Below are 17,352 nucleotides of genomic sequence, written 5' to 3'. Positions count from 1 at the left end.
CAGCACCTTGTGCTACACCCTTCCCCAAGGAAGGGTGCTGCACGCGGTATACGTGCTCGTGCAGCAATCCCAGCCTGAGCATTCCAAATGACCTTTTATGTCCCTCATAAAGCAAAACGTAGGCTTGAGCACAGTATGCGTGCTTATGTGCAGTGTTGCGAAGAAATGAAATAAATAAAAGTATAAATAGTGTATGGGTAACTTGACCCACACGCATGTAAAATGCAAACCTGTTTACATTCTACAAGCTAGAGCATTGGTCAGACATCATCTGCATCCAAGCAACTGACCAGCTTCTAGCACCAATGTGCTTACTCTGTATGCCTTAGGCGGCTGAACCTGAAGAATGTGCCCATAGAAAAAAAATTTCTTTGAATAACCAGCCAGAAACAATGTACTTTCACACTTTCAACCCAAAAGAAAGTTTAGGAAACAACAAGGCTGTGGCAACTTCCTAAGCCAGAGTCCATTTGTAAAACACAGTAACAAGACGGCATTTGTAGAACAGTCAAAAATTTTATTTATTGACACTTAACAAATGTATCTCGCCTTTTCTTGCCCATACGCCATCAAGAAAACTAGTATACTTGGCTTGCATTTACTCATATTAGAATCCTCAGAACTAAATAGTGCCCAGTACTTTAATTTAAAGAAGAATGTGTAAAAGTGCCACAAAAATTTGCACTTATGAACATTGAAATCGCAACCAAATCATGAATTTTTTTTCACAATCTTGTTCATAAATTTCATCACAACTGTTCCTGGTGTATAAAATTCAGCTTCAAGAAGAGCTGCCTGCACTAGAACAACTAGCTCATTGAATGCTTAAGGTTTAAAACGCATTTTGGGCCTCGGCGGCAGCTTTTCGATGGAGGCGGAAAGCAAGGCGCCCGTGTGCTGTGCGATGTCAGTGCACGTTAAAGAACCCCAGGTGGTCGAAATTACCGGAGTCCTCCACTACGGCGTCTCTCATAGCCTGAGTTGCTTTGGGACGTTAAACCCCATAAACCAACCAACCATTTTGAAGAGCCAATTTTCTTCTAGGAAACAATCTCCTTCTGCATTGCCTGTAGACAATAGGCACTGGTGCTCAACGAAGAGGTAGAAAAAGTGTTTCTTCAATGCGCTAGCTACAGTAGACTACATAAATGTGAGGAGGTTCTTTAATAACCAGCAATTAAAGGGTTGATTTTGTGGGATTAAACAGACACACGACCAGACCGGTCAAACTAGGAACATCTTTTTATACAAACACATTAGACTAGACTAAAAAGCAACATAACAAATAACAACCTTAACAGGCAAAACAAATATGAATATGAACTGATAACAGTCACCGAACGCTGGAAGAAGGAAGTCCATGTGGACGTTTCCGGTTGCGTGGGCTCGGAGTGTGCGGTGCGCCCAGTGTCCATAAACGCTTGGTTCAGGTCAGCAGGTGGCTTGGCTGAGGGAGACGCTCGGCCGAGGCGAGAGGCCAAAGGTGGCCGTAATGCAGCAGACTCTAGATTTCCAAGTGCGTCAGTTAGCGCACCCAGCACGACGCTGAACGTCGCTAGCTCCTTAAAATAAAGCGTGGCGAGAGCTGGAAAGTCTTGATCCTGCAGTAAAAAAAGGTAAATTTGTAATGTATAGGTGTTAATTGAATCAGTACTAAGCTGTCTTTACTTCGTTAAACTGAACATATCCCTCGACAATATTTAGGTCTAGTCTGATAACAAAAATATCAAAACCAGCTAGTAAAAAGACTTACCTGATACTGTGCATGCAAACTGAATGCAGAATGACATGGTAATACATTTCTAGTTTCCAGGAAAGGTCTTACAGACTAAAGTACAGTAATCAGCTTGTTATGCGTGAATAACTGCCTGCTGTGAGATACGAAGTATATAAAAACGTAACTGGTGCCATTTTCTCTCAACCTTGTAAAGTTAAAGGTAAATTCCTCGGCTACAAACACATTGTTTAACTTTCCACGTAGTACAGCACATATATCATGCCAGTCTAGTTGGTAGGACTTACGAACTCTTGTATGAAAATGGCTTGGAAAGCTGTGGATTTTCCGATGCTCAGCGCGGTTATCCTCATGACTGCGACATCCAGTCTGAAAAAAAGATGCAAATATGCCACTTTTTGAGTGTGAGCAAAATTTGTCTTTTAAGGAAAGGCAATCAAGTCCAGCGAGCAAGACTGTACTCACACCACACCAAGTTAATTATCATAAGAGACCGACAATCCCAGTTTATTTTTGGAAACTACTGCTTAATGTGGTACGTTGATAAATTACCTCTCTCTTTTTGGCGAAAAGGACATTTGGGTCCTGATTGAAACTAGGACTTGCAGTTGATGCCAACATATCGTGTAAGAAATGTAGGAAATAGCTTTTATGCTTTTCAAAGAAATGTTCAGATAATTAAAGTAAATTCTGTACAAAAGTTCACATTTTTAAGCAAGTTCACAATTTTACTGCATAAAATTCGCAGGCAAATTCATGGGGATTAGATTATATAGAAAATTTCTCTCACAATAATCAAACCAATAGTTTTTCTATACATTTTAAAAGCCCAATTAACATATAAAAATATTTGAGGCATTGTTTAGTGGAATCAATATAACAGCAAAATTAAAAATACTTAAGCCAATATGTTGAAAGTGAAAGATGCAAGGAATAAAAAATTCTGTTCAAGTGGCTTCAAATATTTTTATACTTATTCTGTTCTGTACATGTGTCCTGCTTTACGCAGCTCCATCCGCGGGGCCTTTTCTAACAATTGCGGAATTGGTTCAGTATATGCAGTTTTCTCTCTTTCCTTTCGAGACTAACTGTACTGTCACGTCATGACAAATGCAATCAGGCACATTTGACATTGCGACCTTTGTGAAGTCTTCTCTAAACTAAGGAAAAGAAAAAATTCAAGCCTATTGGTCTTTGCGTTAACAAATAGCGCTATTATAAAATGGCCGCAATTTTTAACATACAAACCTTTTTCTGTGTCCTTGGTGATCAGATATGCAATCATTTTTTTCATTAGTAGGATGGATATAGAGTCCATTTCCATGTAGTATTTACATATTAACCTAGTTTTTTCAGATATTTTGGCCTTAATATTATGTGATTATAAAAGCAATGAAATCGACATCTGTTTAAAAGTTACTCTGAAGACATCAACAACACAACCGACTTGATGAAATGTCATTCTGTGAGCAAAGAATTGTTTAAAAAAGTGCGCATTATGTGGTGTTACACACTCTACAAAGGCATGCGGGTACTTGCTGTCAGTTACGCACCAGAGGCAGAGGCTCAGATTAATAATTCGGGACTTGGGTGTCAGCAGGCTGTAATGCATTATTCGCCATGTCTGGAATTTTATCTTCTGGTAGGTCAACACAATCTTGAAAATGGGCATCAGCATCTGCATACAATTTTCCTATAAGATTATAAAACACTACAAATGGCCAAAAGATATTCAAGGGTGAGTTCAGACGAGAACTGCAATTGAGGTCCAATGACCATTTTTTGTTTGCAATGAATTATTTATGTGTGGTGGACAAAGGTCTCAACACAAAGAAATGGGCTTTAGTTTTACAAGATACGGCGTAATTTTCTCGGAAAGAAAATCGTATGTCACTACAGGTGGAAAACGCCGTTTTTGCCATTTCAAGAAGTTGCAGGTTTGAAGACTTGCTGCTAGCGTACAAAAATTTTATCACTTATTTTTTTTTACCCATTGAATCTGTGTAACTTTTACTTTGTAGTTATTAAAAACATGTTTTGTTATTGCAGTCGATTGAGCAAAAAATCGCAAACATTGCTCCAGAGGCAACTCGCTACACAAAAGTCCATTTTCAACTTTAAATACGGGTATGACTTTAAATACGGGCGTGATTTTTCAGCATTGAGTCTCTTTCTCTTTATTATTCAGATAATTTTCTAAATTTCAGGCAAAATTGGGAGCCCTAAACTGCTAGGTGTGTTGTCCACAATGCATAAAATTCGACCAAGTTTCGTAAACAGTAATATTAATAAAAGGAGTAAATTTGATGCCAATTTAAAACAAATCATCGATATTTATAAAAAATCATCTCAAAGTTCCTCAGTACCTCAGAAATATTACAGCCTGAAAAAGTGTTGCATTATATTGTTTAAAATTGTAAAAACAAGTATAACAATGAGCGCTGATTTTGAATATTGTTAATTTTCAGCCCTACATTCTGGCACGACTTAACAAAGTGCTGCAACTGAAACATTTCCTCTATATTATCCCGGTCTGGTTGTCTATTTCTAGAAACATTGAAAGGTCTAGACGTGTTTGTTCTTTCTCCATATTATTTTGAAATCGGCCTAAATTCAAAATTATAAAAAAAACGAACATTGACTCGAATTAAAAACTGCTATATCTTCGATTTTTATCGAAGGCTCATAAAAGAATCGTAAGTACTTTATAAACATCATGTACTAAAATGTACTGCAATATTTAAATTAAAATGTAAAAATAAATATAAAACTGAGCGCATGTTGTCATTCTACAAAAGTGCTTATGGCTTGCCCTTGTGGTGTTGGCGTCAAAAGTTCGATTTATCTGCTGAATTTAGCTATACTTTAACTTATGCAATATCCACAGCCTTCTCAATGCTTGTAATGTCATTTTCTGCTTGTTGGTAGTGTTGATTGCTTAATGTGGAATAAATTCGCTATTTCATGGTAGAAAGCACGGCTAACAATGCATTACAGCTTGCCTACACCAAATCCCGAATCATTAATCTGAGCCTCTGCCTGTGATGCTTAACTGACTGCAAGTAGCCGCATGCCTTTGTGTGTGTGTGTGTGTGTGTGTGTGTGTGTGTGTGTGTGTGTGTGTGTGTGTGTGTGTGTGTGTGTGTGTGTGTGTGTGTGTGTGTGTGTGTGTGTGTGTGTGTGTGTGTGTGTGTGTGTGTGTGTGTGTGTGTGTGTGTGTGTGTTGTGTGTGTGTGTGTGTGTGTGTGTGTGTGTGTGTGTGTGTGTGTGTGTGTGTGTGTGTGTGTGTGTGTGTGTGTGTGTGTGTGTGTGCGTGCGTGCGTGCGTGCGTGCGTGCGTGCGTGCGTGTGTGTACAGGATGTAGAGAACTTCTGCCCGTCACTTACACACACACACACACACACACACACACACACACACACACACACACATGTATAGCTAGGTGATGTGCTATCTCCCCCCCCCCCCCCCTCTAGTTTATAATTATGCTATTTCAGTTCTCCATAACGACATTGACAATACCCTATTTTTGCAGACCATTTTTCTAATCTGCACATAATTTGAAGCATAATCAAAACACTTTGCGGCATGACAGTTTAGGTAGAATTTTATATTTCATTATAGCAGTAGCAGAAATGAGCCGAGATGGCGAGCGTTCTAGTCGACAAAGGGATATAGCCCAGAAAAAGGCGAGCTAACACAGAGCAAAACCGCCGTTCACCTCAACTGCAGGTTACATACACTTCGCAGGTTAGGTGGACAGGGGATTCACCGCGTGTTGGCTCGTCTTTTTTCTGGGCTAGATGGCTCAGTCGTCAAGAATGCTCATAATCTCGGCGCATTCGTGTTGCTGCTATAAATAAATATAAAATTACAACTAAACTATCATACTGCAAAGAGTGTTGCTTATGATTCTAATTATGTGCACATTAGAAAGATTGTCTTCAAGAACAGAGTATTTTCAATTTTTCTCATAAAGGAGAAATGAAATAATATAATTAGGAACTGGGTGGATTAGCTTCGCAAAAAAAAAAGGAATAAAAAAAAATAGGATAGTGAAAAAGTTCGTCACTGACGATGTCCCTTGAAATTACTAGAAATAGCGAGTTCATTCCACTTTAAGCAATCATCAGCACTGCCAACAAGCAAAAAACGACTTTAGAGGCATTGAGAAGGCTTTGGATATTGCATAAGAGTAAAATGTAACTAAATTCAGCAAATAATAAATCGAACTTTCGACGCCAACACCATAAGGGTAGGCCATAAGCACTTCTATAGAATGACAACATACATTTAGTTTTATATATATTTTTACATTTTAATTTACATATTGCGGTACAGATTAGTACATGATGTTTATAAAGTACTTAAGATTGTTTTCATGGACTTCGATACAAATTGAAAATGTGGCAGTTTTTCAAATTCGAGTCAAAGTTGTTCGTTTTTTTATAATTTTGAATTTCGGCCGATTTCAAAATAATATGGAGAAAGAAAAAAGAAATCTACAGCTTCAATGTTTGCAGAAATAAAGAACTAGTCCTGCATAATGTAGCGAAAAAGTTTCAGGTGCAACTCTTTATTAAGTCGGGCCAGAATGTAGGGCTATGATGCTGACAATTTTCAAAACGAGCATTCAGTTTTATACCTTTTATAATTTTAAATAATACAATGCAACACTTTTTCAGGCTGTAATATTAAACGCACGTAGCAGTTTAGAGCTCCAGATTTTACCTGAAATTTAGGCAATTATCTGAATAAAGAACGGAAAAAAGACAATGCTAAAAACAATGCATCATGCCTTATTTAAGGTTGGAAATGGACTTTTTTGCCGCACGTTGCTTCTGCAGCAATGTTAGCAATTTTTTACTAAACCAACTGCAACAACAAAACCTGTTTTTAATATAATTCCAATACAAGTAAAAGTTACATAGATTTAGTGGGCAAAAAACAATAGATTACAAAATTTTAGTACGCTAACCGCAGGTCTCCAAACTTGTAACGTTTTGAAACGGCAAAAATTGCGTTTTTCCAATAGTAAACAGTGATATAGGATTTTTTTTTTCGAGAAAACTGCACCGCATCTTGCAAAACTAAAGCAAATTTCTTTGTGCAGAGACATTTGCCCACCATATACAAAGATTTGAAAAAAAAAAAAAAAAAGGTCATACAACTTCTATTACTGTTCTTATCTGAACACACCCTTAAGGAAAAAATGCATAATGAAAAAATATTTGCATATTCGGCACGCACAAAGTTTCTTGAGAGGAATCACGTGAAACTGCTGCAGCGTAAAGTTGTGCAAAAGTCACAATGATGTTCAGCCAGCAGAGAGACCCAAAAAAAAGGTCCAATCTCCGGGAATGATTCGCGGACATATGATGCGACTTTGGGATAGCGACTGGAAAAGCCTGTGTCATGTTCGCTAGCGCTTTGTCGTCAAGGAGGGAACTCAGCGGGGGAACATGTTACTGCGGTAGTTCCGAATGTTTAAGGCAAACTTGCAGAGGTAAGCAAAGCGGCTTACAGCATTAACCTCTGCGAACTATTAGGAATTCAAGGCAAAGAGGTCTAGAGCCATAGAATTAGTCCGTGGCCGCCTATTGCTAGTCGGAACCTAAACTAGAAATAAAAGCGGCAATTTTGTTCTTTCTGCATGTAGTGACCAGAGAAAAGCAATCACAAAACGACACGGCGCACTCGTCGTAGAGATCAACGTGTCTGCTGCGCGGCACGCTGCCCGTGCGCCTCTATTTATGAGAACGGTCGGCTATTCGAAGCCCCGAAGTAACTATAATGCCACCCGTTTCCCACGCATAACTCTCCGCTTAAGACACTCAGGCTAATGGATTCCCTTCTAATTTCCTTCCTGTGAGGGCGAGCAGTGTTTCTAGAAAAAAAAAAAAAAAAAAAAAAGCTCAATTGCTATCCGCACTTGTGCTACGTGTTGCCTTTATAAGCTTTTACTGTCACGTAATGCGTTCTTGAAAGCCATGTCGAATAAAGAAATTTTTCGGCAGGTCTAGAAGATACTTTGACAGCGCTTAAGTGTCGTTCGTACCCACAGCACTACCGCCCAACAATGCAAGCGCCATGACCAACTATCTCACTTGTGAGTGTTAGTGCCTAACTGAATGAAACATCCACAAAGCACAAATAAAAGTTCCACTAACATAAGTCTACCTCATTTCAAGATTGGTATTTGACAAAAAGAGGACGTAATATAGGTATGCTTACCTGAAATTTCACCGACGACGGTGACGACGGGTTGACGAGACCTCCACAGTGCATGATGCTGCTCTTGTGTCAAGTATGCTAGCAGCCTAGAGAGATAAACATCCTCTTCGCATTGACATAGAACGCAGAAACCAAGCAAAGCAACGCACAAGCAACATTTCCAGCTGCGAACGGCCGGCGACAGACAAAGAAACTCGTTAGCCCAAGCGTCAGCAACGGCGCATCAGTTTGAAAAAACGGAGGGATGACGGGAAGGATCGCATCGCGTGATCAGCGCTTCAGATAAACACCGCAGCGCCCGCAGCGCTGTGGACATGTGTAAGGGAAAGTGGGAAAGGCGTCGGCGTCGTGCGGCGCCCTCCTCTCCACCCAAGCAGAGGAGGCAGAGCTAGCCAACATGAGTGTGAGGAAAGGAGCGACAAAAAATAAAAATAAAAATAAATGGCCAGCGTCTGAGAGCGCACAGTGCATTTCGTGGCGCTTTCAACGCGTATCACTCGGATAGAATAACTTGGGGCCTTTGTGCACGGCGGCATAGGGTCACCGTCGTCTCTTGGACTACCGCACCGGTTCGGTTTCACATCACCGTTCTCTGCTGTACACCTGAAGCCTTGCAGAAACCGCGAAATATACAAAAGTAAAAGGCAGTAGAGAAACGCAGAAACACGAGCGCCACGCGTGTTTTGCTGGCGCACGTATGCGCTTTGGCAGCTCGGACCGTATCGGCTATCAGCGAGCGCACGTTGTCGCCTTTAGCAAAGCTGTTCCGCCCCTGTTAGCTAGCTGTTGGATATATGAATCATTGTAAAAAGCGTTGCAGGTGGCCGTTTTTTTTTTTTTTTTTTTTTTGTTATCCCTCGATGATCGGCTGTTCAATCGCCTTGAACTTTTGACGCCCCAGCTTGTCTCTTTCGAGCTTTCTTATATTGTGCGAATTCAGGTTTTACCTTGTTAATAAGTTTAGTTCGTATTTTCAAAAACCCTTATACAGCGCTGTTCGGTCGTTTCTGTTATTACGCACCTACTAGACCGACTCGGCTCTCTCCTTATCTTTAGCAAATGCATTCCAGGCTTCGATACGATGTGCTGTTAAGGCTGCAAGTAATCTGTTTAATGCTCGACTGAAAGATGCTGCAGCTAATCAGACCCAGTTTTCACTCTTGATTCAGGTCGGTTCTTGTACACTGAGCACGAGATCAGCGTTGGCCTAGTACAAAGCGCTAGCCCTGCACCAAAAATGTTGTATCCCAGCTCATTGTTTTGATTTAGAGAAATTAATTGCAGTGGACGAACAGTTTCTCCGGCTTCAATTTGCGCAAATGGTGGAGATGAGGCTGGATAATAACTTTGATGGCGTATGTTTTTTTCTCTCGCAGATAAACTATTTTTTGAAATAGTTTGTACATCCTACAGCGCGATTCCATGAAGAGCGGTATAAGAGCAGTACTAATTAAATATGGCCCTTTTTCCTTGCACATGCCAGGTTTTCACATTTTCTTCGTGACCCTAGGTGTGGCGGTCAGATATTTTAGCCGGGGTGTCTCCTCAGGCATCTTCTCTCTTATTTCCATGTTTTATGCATTGGTTTACTACATATGAATAAAATAGCGATTGTTGAAAGACATGCCTTTGCGCCTGATTGTTTAGCTGATGATTGAAATAAAATGTAAATTTAATCATCAAATACTAGAATCTCTCTAAATGGAAACGTCACAGTCAAAAAGATTATATCCATTCTTATATTGATGGAAGAATAACTGCAACTTACATGAATATATACATGACGAATATCGCGCTAGAAAGAAGAGAGTTAATGAAGTGGATGATTGTTGGCATAGCTTGTTCCATGTCATTAATGCGGTAAGATGGCGCGTTCGGAATGCTCATTATGGCGAGCGATCTTGGAAAGCTTATGTTTCGAAGATAGTATTCCAGCATGTAATTTAGACAAATTACCCTTTAGAGCTGCGCTTTTGGAAAACTGCACTTCACTGGCGGTTTTTTAACCGCGGTTCCGGGCTTGTTTATTTTTGTATAAGGTATATATAAGTACTGAAATGCAATCTTTACTCATTTCTGAGCAGGCTTTTAGCACCCTTTCAGCACCTTTGCTACACCCTACATAAAATCAAGGGTGCTTAGTGGCAAAAGCACCCTTTTGAGCTGAAATGAAGGGTGTATATATGAAAATTAGGGTGCTAGAAGGGTGCTCCAGTGGATGTATTTTGCAGGAGCACCCTTTTAGCACCCATAAGGGTGTAAAATTTTTTACTGTGTGCTCGCGATTTTTTTCAGAAGGGGATGCAAGGGTTCCGGGGTTTATCAGCTGCCAAGTATCACCTGTCAGAGGCATGCTCGCGATTTTTTTCAGAAGGGGATGCAAGGGTTCCGGGGTTTATCAGCTGCCAAGTACCACCTGTCAGAGGCATGCTCGCGATTTTTTTCAGAAGGGGATGCAAGGGTTCCGGGGTTTATCAGCTGCCAGCTACCACATGCTATAGGGGCATACTCGTGAATTTTCAAAGGGGAGATTCAAGGGTTGCAGTGTTTGTCACCTAGCAACTATCACCTGCCAGGGGCATGCTCGTGACTATTTGAGGCTGCGAGGCTTGCAACGGATCTGTTGACATATAGTGTCACTAACGCACTCGCAATGAAACCCTAGCAGAGGCATGCTCGTCAACGGACATTTTTTTTTTCGTCTTGGTGATTCTAACCCTCTCGTGTTAAAATAGGGTACTACGCTGAAGAACGGTCAGATCGCCGATGAGTAGGCGAGATACTTACTCGAATCGCGAAATAGGGTATAGGCCGGGTAGTGTCCAGAGGCAGGCGAAGCGGTTGCCGATGTATAGTCCGTGCCTGCCCGATTGGCTCTTGGTGTAGCTATCGTTTGCTCACCCCACAAACGCGCTACATATCCAGACATGAGAGGACAAGCATTTGTGCCCTCCTTCGCTTCCAGGTGTCTTTCACGAGTCGCCTTGTGGCGTTCGCACTCTCGCCGCTTGCTGGCGGAAGAAATGGGGTACGCATGTACCACACAGTGTGCATGGGAGCTAAGGAAAATGTGGAGATTGCTGAGAGAGGTGGTTTTACTGTAGCATAAGAAAGACGGCACTATTAAAGAGGTCATGATTCTGCCACATCGCAAGAAATTGCGGGTAAGATTTCTGGCTACAACTGCCAGGTTATTACCGCGACTAAATACATAACGCTCATGTTCTGATGTTCCGGAGCTCGCTAAGAACCCCAGATGGTACAAGATTAGCTGGCGCCCATTGCAACTTGCTTCATAGCCGCTTTTTTAGCTTGGTCAGCTAGAGATTATTGCTGATGTTCCTCCCGCGCGGTGGCCTGTTGACTATATTTCGCAATTGAAAAGTAAGATAAGGACTGCTATATTCAGATCTAAAGGAAATATTTGTGAATGAAATATTTCCAGCGTAGACTGTAATTTAATGCTCCCGGGAATTGCGAAGCGCACGCTTGATTTCGTGGTGCATCATCGATCTCCGCAGAATTGCTGTCAGATGCAGTGCGAGGATAAACATCCAGGAAAATAACGCTGAAAAGCGAACACATGAAATTCGGCAGTGGTGTGCGAGGCACGCAAGCGGAAAGACTGCAGTTCGAGTACCCGTTTATTCTTTTCGCAGTGGATCAGAAGGGTACTTCGCCGACCGTTGCTTGCAATCGCCATCTTCGTTCATGCGGGGACGTCCTCTTGCTGACCAAGTCGATGGGGATTCTCCACTTTCCATGTATTTAATGACGCGTGACTACGAGGAGGAACCCATAGGCACGCTCGTAGAGGGTTACCTTTTGCACGAGTTCCCGACGATGATCTTAAAGTCTCATCACGACTCCCATGCTTCAAAGGGCGGAATCTCCCGCTTTCCACATGCGCCCACTGGGTTCGTACTTCCGCCGACGAAAGCTGGCTTTTGGCACCATGAGAGTGATCCATTCGCCCACGGATTTCTTTTTTTTATTGACGGGGCTGCTGAAGCCTGCGCTTTAATGGTCTTTTATCTTCATCCTACCAAACAGACATTTAAACCTTGCGTTTGGCGCATGATGGCCTTAGATGCCTATTTGCCGTAAAACCTAGCACAACACAATTTTCATTATTTATCGTTCCTGAAATGGTTGTGAAAATTTCCACCATTGAGGAGAGGAGCCTTAGCATCCTTGCGAACAGATCCCTGACGAAACATGTTGGTTTTAAACATAAAGGAAAAGGTTTTCACCTCTAGAGTTTTTCAGACTCCATTTATTTTTTCTCGATTAAGAAAAACCCTGTCATTTGTCTGTGCAACATGAGAGAGCCATATCACAACATAGAAGTACCCTTTCCCTGTAACTAGCAGTAGAGCTACTCATGAATGGATATGTTTATTGATAGTCATTCTCTGGCGTGAATAAGAACGGCACGGTGGTATGAGATGGCCACATGGTACCGTCAGTAGCCCGCTTTTATTTATATCGATGGATGATTTATTGGGGAAAACCTTCGAGCGTCGAACAGTCGTTTAAAAAGAAATACGTTCCGACCCCGGTATGGGGCCTTGTTCATACTGTGAGCACGGCCCCTCTTTTGGGGCTGAAACGTCTTTGGTTACAAATGATTGGTAGCCTCTTGAAGCTTTTCCGCCGTGAATGTACCCGACCGAGCGGGTTTCCGTCAAACTGAGGATTTCAGGATTTCGTCCTCAACCAGCGCTGCTCATTGCCACCGACAAACAATAGACTTGGCTAAAGAAGGGTGATCAAAACTCGTAACACACAGCCAGACGATGGATGGCGCGTAACATGTAGAACAAAGTAACCAGGCTCTATATCAGACACGAATGATATTACAGAATGCAGACGTGTACACACATGTAACAAACAGCTCACTACAACCACCACAGCTGAAGTCTAGGCAATGCGCAAGCTGACAGGCTACGTAATTCTGGACCTTACCGCTCGCGTGTCTACGCTTTCAAAAGTCATATCTTGTCGTCTTCCTCGACTAAGAATGACCAAGAACCACATTTGATAACGTACCGCGCACTTACGAAAATTCGGTAGATACTGCTTACGTGCTGGATTACGAAAGCTTATAGTTCTACGGGCGAAATGTTTTCGAGTGAGGTTTTCGACACGTATTAAAGTTATTTCTGCTAGTATTGCTTTCGATATGAGTGCGTGTTCCACAGAGACTTTCGTATTTCACGCAGCACCTGGGAGAACTAATAACCGAAATCTCGGCTTGAAGACATACAATTGGAGGTACTTATGTCGTTGGTTCGAATCCCTGTCACCAGCTTGCCTTAAGCTTGCCTCCAGCTTGACTAGAAGATGCATGCTAAATGCAACGATTAAGTGTATGAGATCACCTGAAAGGCTGTGCGACGAATGGTTGCATGACAGTTTTGATGCGAACGTTGTGAAAACTGCCGCCCCATGGAGGTCCGCCAGTTCTGAGTAAATACATGTTGTCCCACTAACTTGAGCCAAGGTCTGACGAGTGAAAGGCACTTCGGACGCGGATGGAACCGGATGCGTAATATTAGCAGAGTTACTGAGGCTATTTTTGTTTTTCCTTTAGCTGATTCGTTCCATTTATTTGTTCAACTTTTTAGGAATTGGCGGAAGACAAAACGCAAAGGTGCAGAGCGCTTTCAGAAACCTCTCAGAAAATTGTTTTCTGGACGATATATCTCACGTGATCTTATTTTTTTTTCTGCGTTTCAAAGGAAGCCCGCGACATATGAAATATATATATATATATATATATATATATATATATATATATATATATATATATATATATATATATATATATATATATATATATATATATATATATATATATATATATATATATAAACACACGCAACGAGGCTACTGCGCATTGCTATTATACTGCTCTGAAACGTGTAATGGATAAACAAGGTCGGTTGCGGTGTGGCAGGCCACGACGGAGCGAGAGTGTTTTCTGCCAGTTGTGCTGAGTATTTGGGACTTCGTTTCGTGACTTCGTGTTGCTGGAAGAGCGTCGCGGAAGACACAAAACGTCCAAGGCCGCGAAAGAAAAGAATAAACTCTGATTCTTTACCTAAAAAAGAAAGGGAGCCGGACATGGGGAATCACAACAATTTCACTCGTTTCTGCCACTTTGTGACTCTTTTTTCGCATAAAAGGAGTCGTCATACAAGGAATAAGTGGCTGCAACCCCGTTCGCTGCGGACGTCTGGCCCCCCATGTGGCCCGAATGGAGTCACGGCCAAACACAGCATGGAGGACTGGATATGGCAGCTAAAACATAATCGGCAAGCAAAGCCTTTCGTGGGCGTTTATAAAAAGTCAAAGAAAAAAAAAAACTCACTTTATATAGGTCATACTTCTAACAAGACGACATATTTACCTGATTCTTAGGTTCCCTATGTCATGAAAATTGACTGATCGAACTTTAATTACTCCTGTTACGGTTCAATATAAACCAAAATCACGTAATAACGGGTGCTCGTTAGATTTGTGGAGCATTGAAATGAAGTAATGGCGCTATAATCACAGAACGTTCGCGCATATCCGTTCCTGTAGCCTTAGCAGCATGAATGGAGGTTTTAAGTAATTGGAACCGAAGCCGAAATTGAACGCAAGAAAAGTATAGTAATCAATTTATTTCCGCTTTTTCGCGCGATCCACGTGGATGCTGATGTTCTGTATAATGCCCTGCGCGTCATTACAAAAGCAGAAAAGAACAAAATTTTGGTCACCATTAATTCAACGTACGCGAATAACGCTCAGCACATGGGATTTTTTGTATTTCGACTTTGCTGAATATGACCTCTGCGGCCAATGCCAAAACCATCGTGTGAGGTACAGACTTTGAAGAATGTAGTATGTTCAAAAATGCATTTCTGCGCACGTTTCACTGGCATGCACTTAGGTGCTTTTTAACGGCATAGACACATTTTATTACGCGCTTTAGGAACTATAGCTTTATTCTTTCATATTCAGCACATATTTTAAGGTGGCTTGTATTGGTTCTCTATTGCATATAATTACTAATTTACAGGGCACTTAAAGCCTCACAGATGGTGTCGTGCTAGATATGAAGCAGCAGAAGCAGCGTACACAGCTACACAGAAATAAGGAAGCATCGTAGCGTAAACAATTTGAACAAGCTTTCGAGAATAGAAATCGTGCATTTTAACTTTTGGACCAGTGAGTGCAAATTAAAGAATAAACGTTGCCATAAGAGAGCAAAGAAGACGTTTAACGAAGCAAAGCAATTTCAGAAGGCGTAACCTCGCTACGAAGACACAGCTAAAAGGAAAAAAGGCAGCTCATGCCTTCCCGCAGCACACATACAGACGGATCAACAGGTGTGCTCACGGCATGTCCGGACTCAAGCGGCGGCGGAAGTGGGGAGGGGCGTTCACGGGTAGTGTGCGCAAAAACTAATAAAAATAAGAGCACGGTACCATCCCACGTGGTGGCCAAGAAGTGGGAGAGGGGGATGAAGAAGGGAGAGATCTCTTATTTTCCCCCCGTAATCCTGGGCTGCGGCGTATCCACGTAACGCTGAGTCATAGGAGGATGAACTGTATTGCTAGCTGCCCTTTCTGTCTCGCGAAAGCGTTTAGTCGGCGGAGTGTTACCAGTGTCACTCGTTGGAATGTCTCGGCGAACTGTCTCTCGCACAGTCGCATTGGAGCCGTCGTCCTGTCGTTGCCGTCGTCTACGGACTACGAGCGACGGTCTCAGACGTATCGGCTCTCTTTCGTCGCGCGGTTATGGAGCAAGCTTCCCAGACTGGATTATTCTGCGTCTGTCTGCGGCTTTTGTTTACCACTCTACCCTTGTGTGGCTCGCACGCTTTATGGCGGTTCTGACGGAAGCTTTCGTACGCTCGCCTGTATTTCTGTGGCCTGGATATCGATGAGTCTACAAGCAGAACTTTCTACATTGCCTGATCTCGTCCTTCGCAAAGATGTAACCCTGCAAGAATCGCAAGGAAGTAGCCGTGTGGACTTGTGTGTGCGCTCTGCAAGCCTCCCTCAACCTTACCTCTAGCGCGCGGAGTCGATTCCACCCGCTTGGTCATCTTGTGAACACTCTCTCTCTCAGTGGTCAGCCACCTTGGGAACTTTCAACCGCACGCTCCTTGTGTGCCTACTGATTCGGTCAATTATGAAGAGCTGCATGGCATGAAGCAAATTTCCACGCAGGCAGTTTATTTAGCGTCAGAAAAAAATGATCAAATTTTAAGGCACGCTGAAGACTTGCGCGCAAGCCTTCTTATCGGCGAATTAGCTCACATGGCTTTGGAAGACCGCCTGCTGATTCAGGTGAGTGTTCGCTTTGCATGTACCGACACATCTTGGTTTGTTACAGCCCATGCGGGACGCATATGGAGCATTGACCATACTTGCATTGCATGCGTGGAAAAAGCGCTGGACATCTAGGTGTTCTGCGCAACAAAGGAAAAATTTAGTGCAGTGATGCATGTTCGCTTATTAAGTGTGTGCACATTCGGGATACACGTGCAGCCATGAACATGTTTGGCAGCAGCGCTGCAAATATGCTCTGCGGAAGAAAGAAAAAAATTGAACCTGCTTCCGTGTTTTAAAGACAGCAAGATAACTGCTTGTGCACGAGCGGGACTTCAGATCGAAGCGTGCTCTAGGCAAGTTGGACATCCAGTAAGCAATGAGCCCGTAATACAGCTGCTGTTAGTTAATTTTGGTTTTTGCTTGTTCCGAATTTTACCGCACCCGCCCCTGACTACAACGCTGTTGATAACTGTAGTCCAGTCGTGCCTGACTGAAACACGCTAATTGAGCAGTGTGGCCATGCTTCTCCCTTATGCATGCTTTTGAGCGTTATACCTGCGCCGCGCTTAATATAGTCGAGTTAAGATAATTTGAAGACAAATTCTGTTACTACAGAAATTTATGTTGCCACACAGGCTCACGGTCAAATGCCACCCAAAATATTGTTGTGAGAACAGGGAATTTTCTTTAGTTTTTTCGGGTGGGTGGGATTTGTGTAACGAATGTAAAGATGAATGTTTAGAAACGTTTGCTTCATATTAGTGCGTAACTTCAGAGAAAGCGTGCGCCTTTCCCCTTAGTAGTGCTTCAAGAACTGGTGTCATTGCTTCTGTGGTGACTTACTGTAGCCCAGCCGCAAGAGAATTGTTCTCTTAAGTTTAGGGGAAGCGTAGAAAATCGGAGGTGCTTGCTTGAACCCTGTTTTTGATATCCCCAGTTAGGGAAATGATCTTGTTTTGCAGTCATGTTTCTGGCCTGTCAACAGGGGGTTGCAAGTGCTGCCGCAGGAAATGAATTAGGCAAGATGACTGCATAGACAATTTGATTCAATAC

General features: G+C 42.3%; 1 protein-coding gene across 6 annotated transcripts; it reads right to left on the bottom strand.

The window, feature by feature from the left end:
* Window positions 1–313: 313 nt before the first annotated feature.
* On the bottom strand, window positions 314–8,455 carry LOC146205695 (uncharacterized). 6 transcript variants are annotated; one of them, XR_014704244.1, is made up of 4 exons: window positions 7,970–8,455; window positions 3,289–3,428; window positions 2,027–2,104; window positions 314–1,601 (listed from the first exon to the last, which is right to left on the bottom strand). XR_014704244.1 is itself a non-coding variant. In XM_084590352.1 (3 exons), exons 1-3 carry the CDS (start codon window positions 8,021–8,023, stop codon window positions 1,556–1,558), a joined length of 240 nt encoding a protein of 79 aa, XP_084446478.1. In that variant the 5' UTR covers window positions 8,024–8,455; the 3' UTR covers window positions 314–1,555. The 6 variants fall into 6 exon arrangements, 4 of the variants coding, with proteins under 4 accessions (XP_084446478.1, XP_084446477.1, XP_084446479.1 ...); XR_014704243.1 differs by having other exon boundaries at window positions 317–1,601; window positions 2,023–2,104; XM_084590352.1 differs by lacking the exon at window positions 2,027–2,104.
* Between the last annotated feature and the right edge of the window lie 8,897 nt (window positions 8,456–17,352).

Source organism: Amblyomma maculatum, chromosome 1 (genome assembly GCF_055883805.1).
Source record: "Amblyomma maculatum isolate TAMU_Amacu chromosome 1, ASM5588380v1, whole genome shotgun sequence".
NCBI classification, from domain to species: Eukaryota; Metazoa; Arthropoda; class Arachnida; order Ixodida; family Ixodidae; genus Amblyomma; species Amblyomma maculatum.
The sequence above is the reverse complement of the archived record's forward strand: the minus strand, read 5'-3'. Positions and strand labels throughout refer to the sequence as shown.

What these genes read in the sequence shown, in the direction of transcription:
- LOC146205695 (XM_084590351.1), bottom strand. Translation starts at nt 8,023, where the DNA reads ATGCACTGTGGAGGTCTCGTCAACCCGTCGTCACCGTCGTCGGTGAAA. An exon ending in CGTCGTCGGTGAAATTTCAG is followed by an intron (nt 2,105 to 7,969) that starts GTAAGCATACCT and finishes TCTTTTTTTCAG; the next exon opens with ACTGGATGTCGCAGTCATGA. An exon ending in CAAGCCATTTTCATACAAGA is followed by an intron (nt 1,602 to 2,026) that starts GTTCGTAAGTCC and finishes TTTTTACTGCAG; the next exon opens with GATCAAGACTTTCCAGCTCT.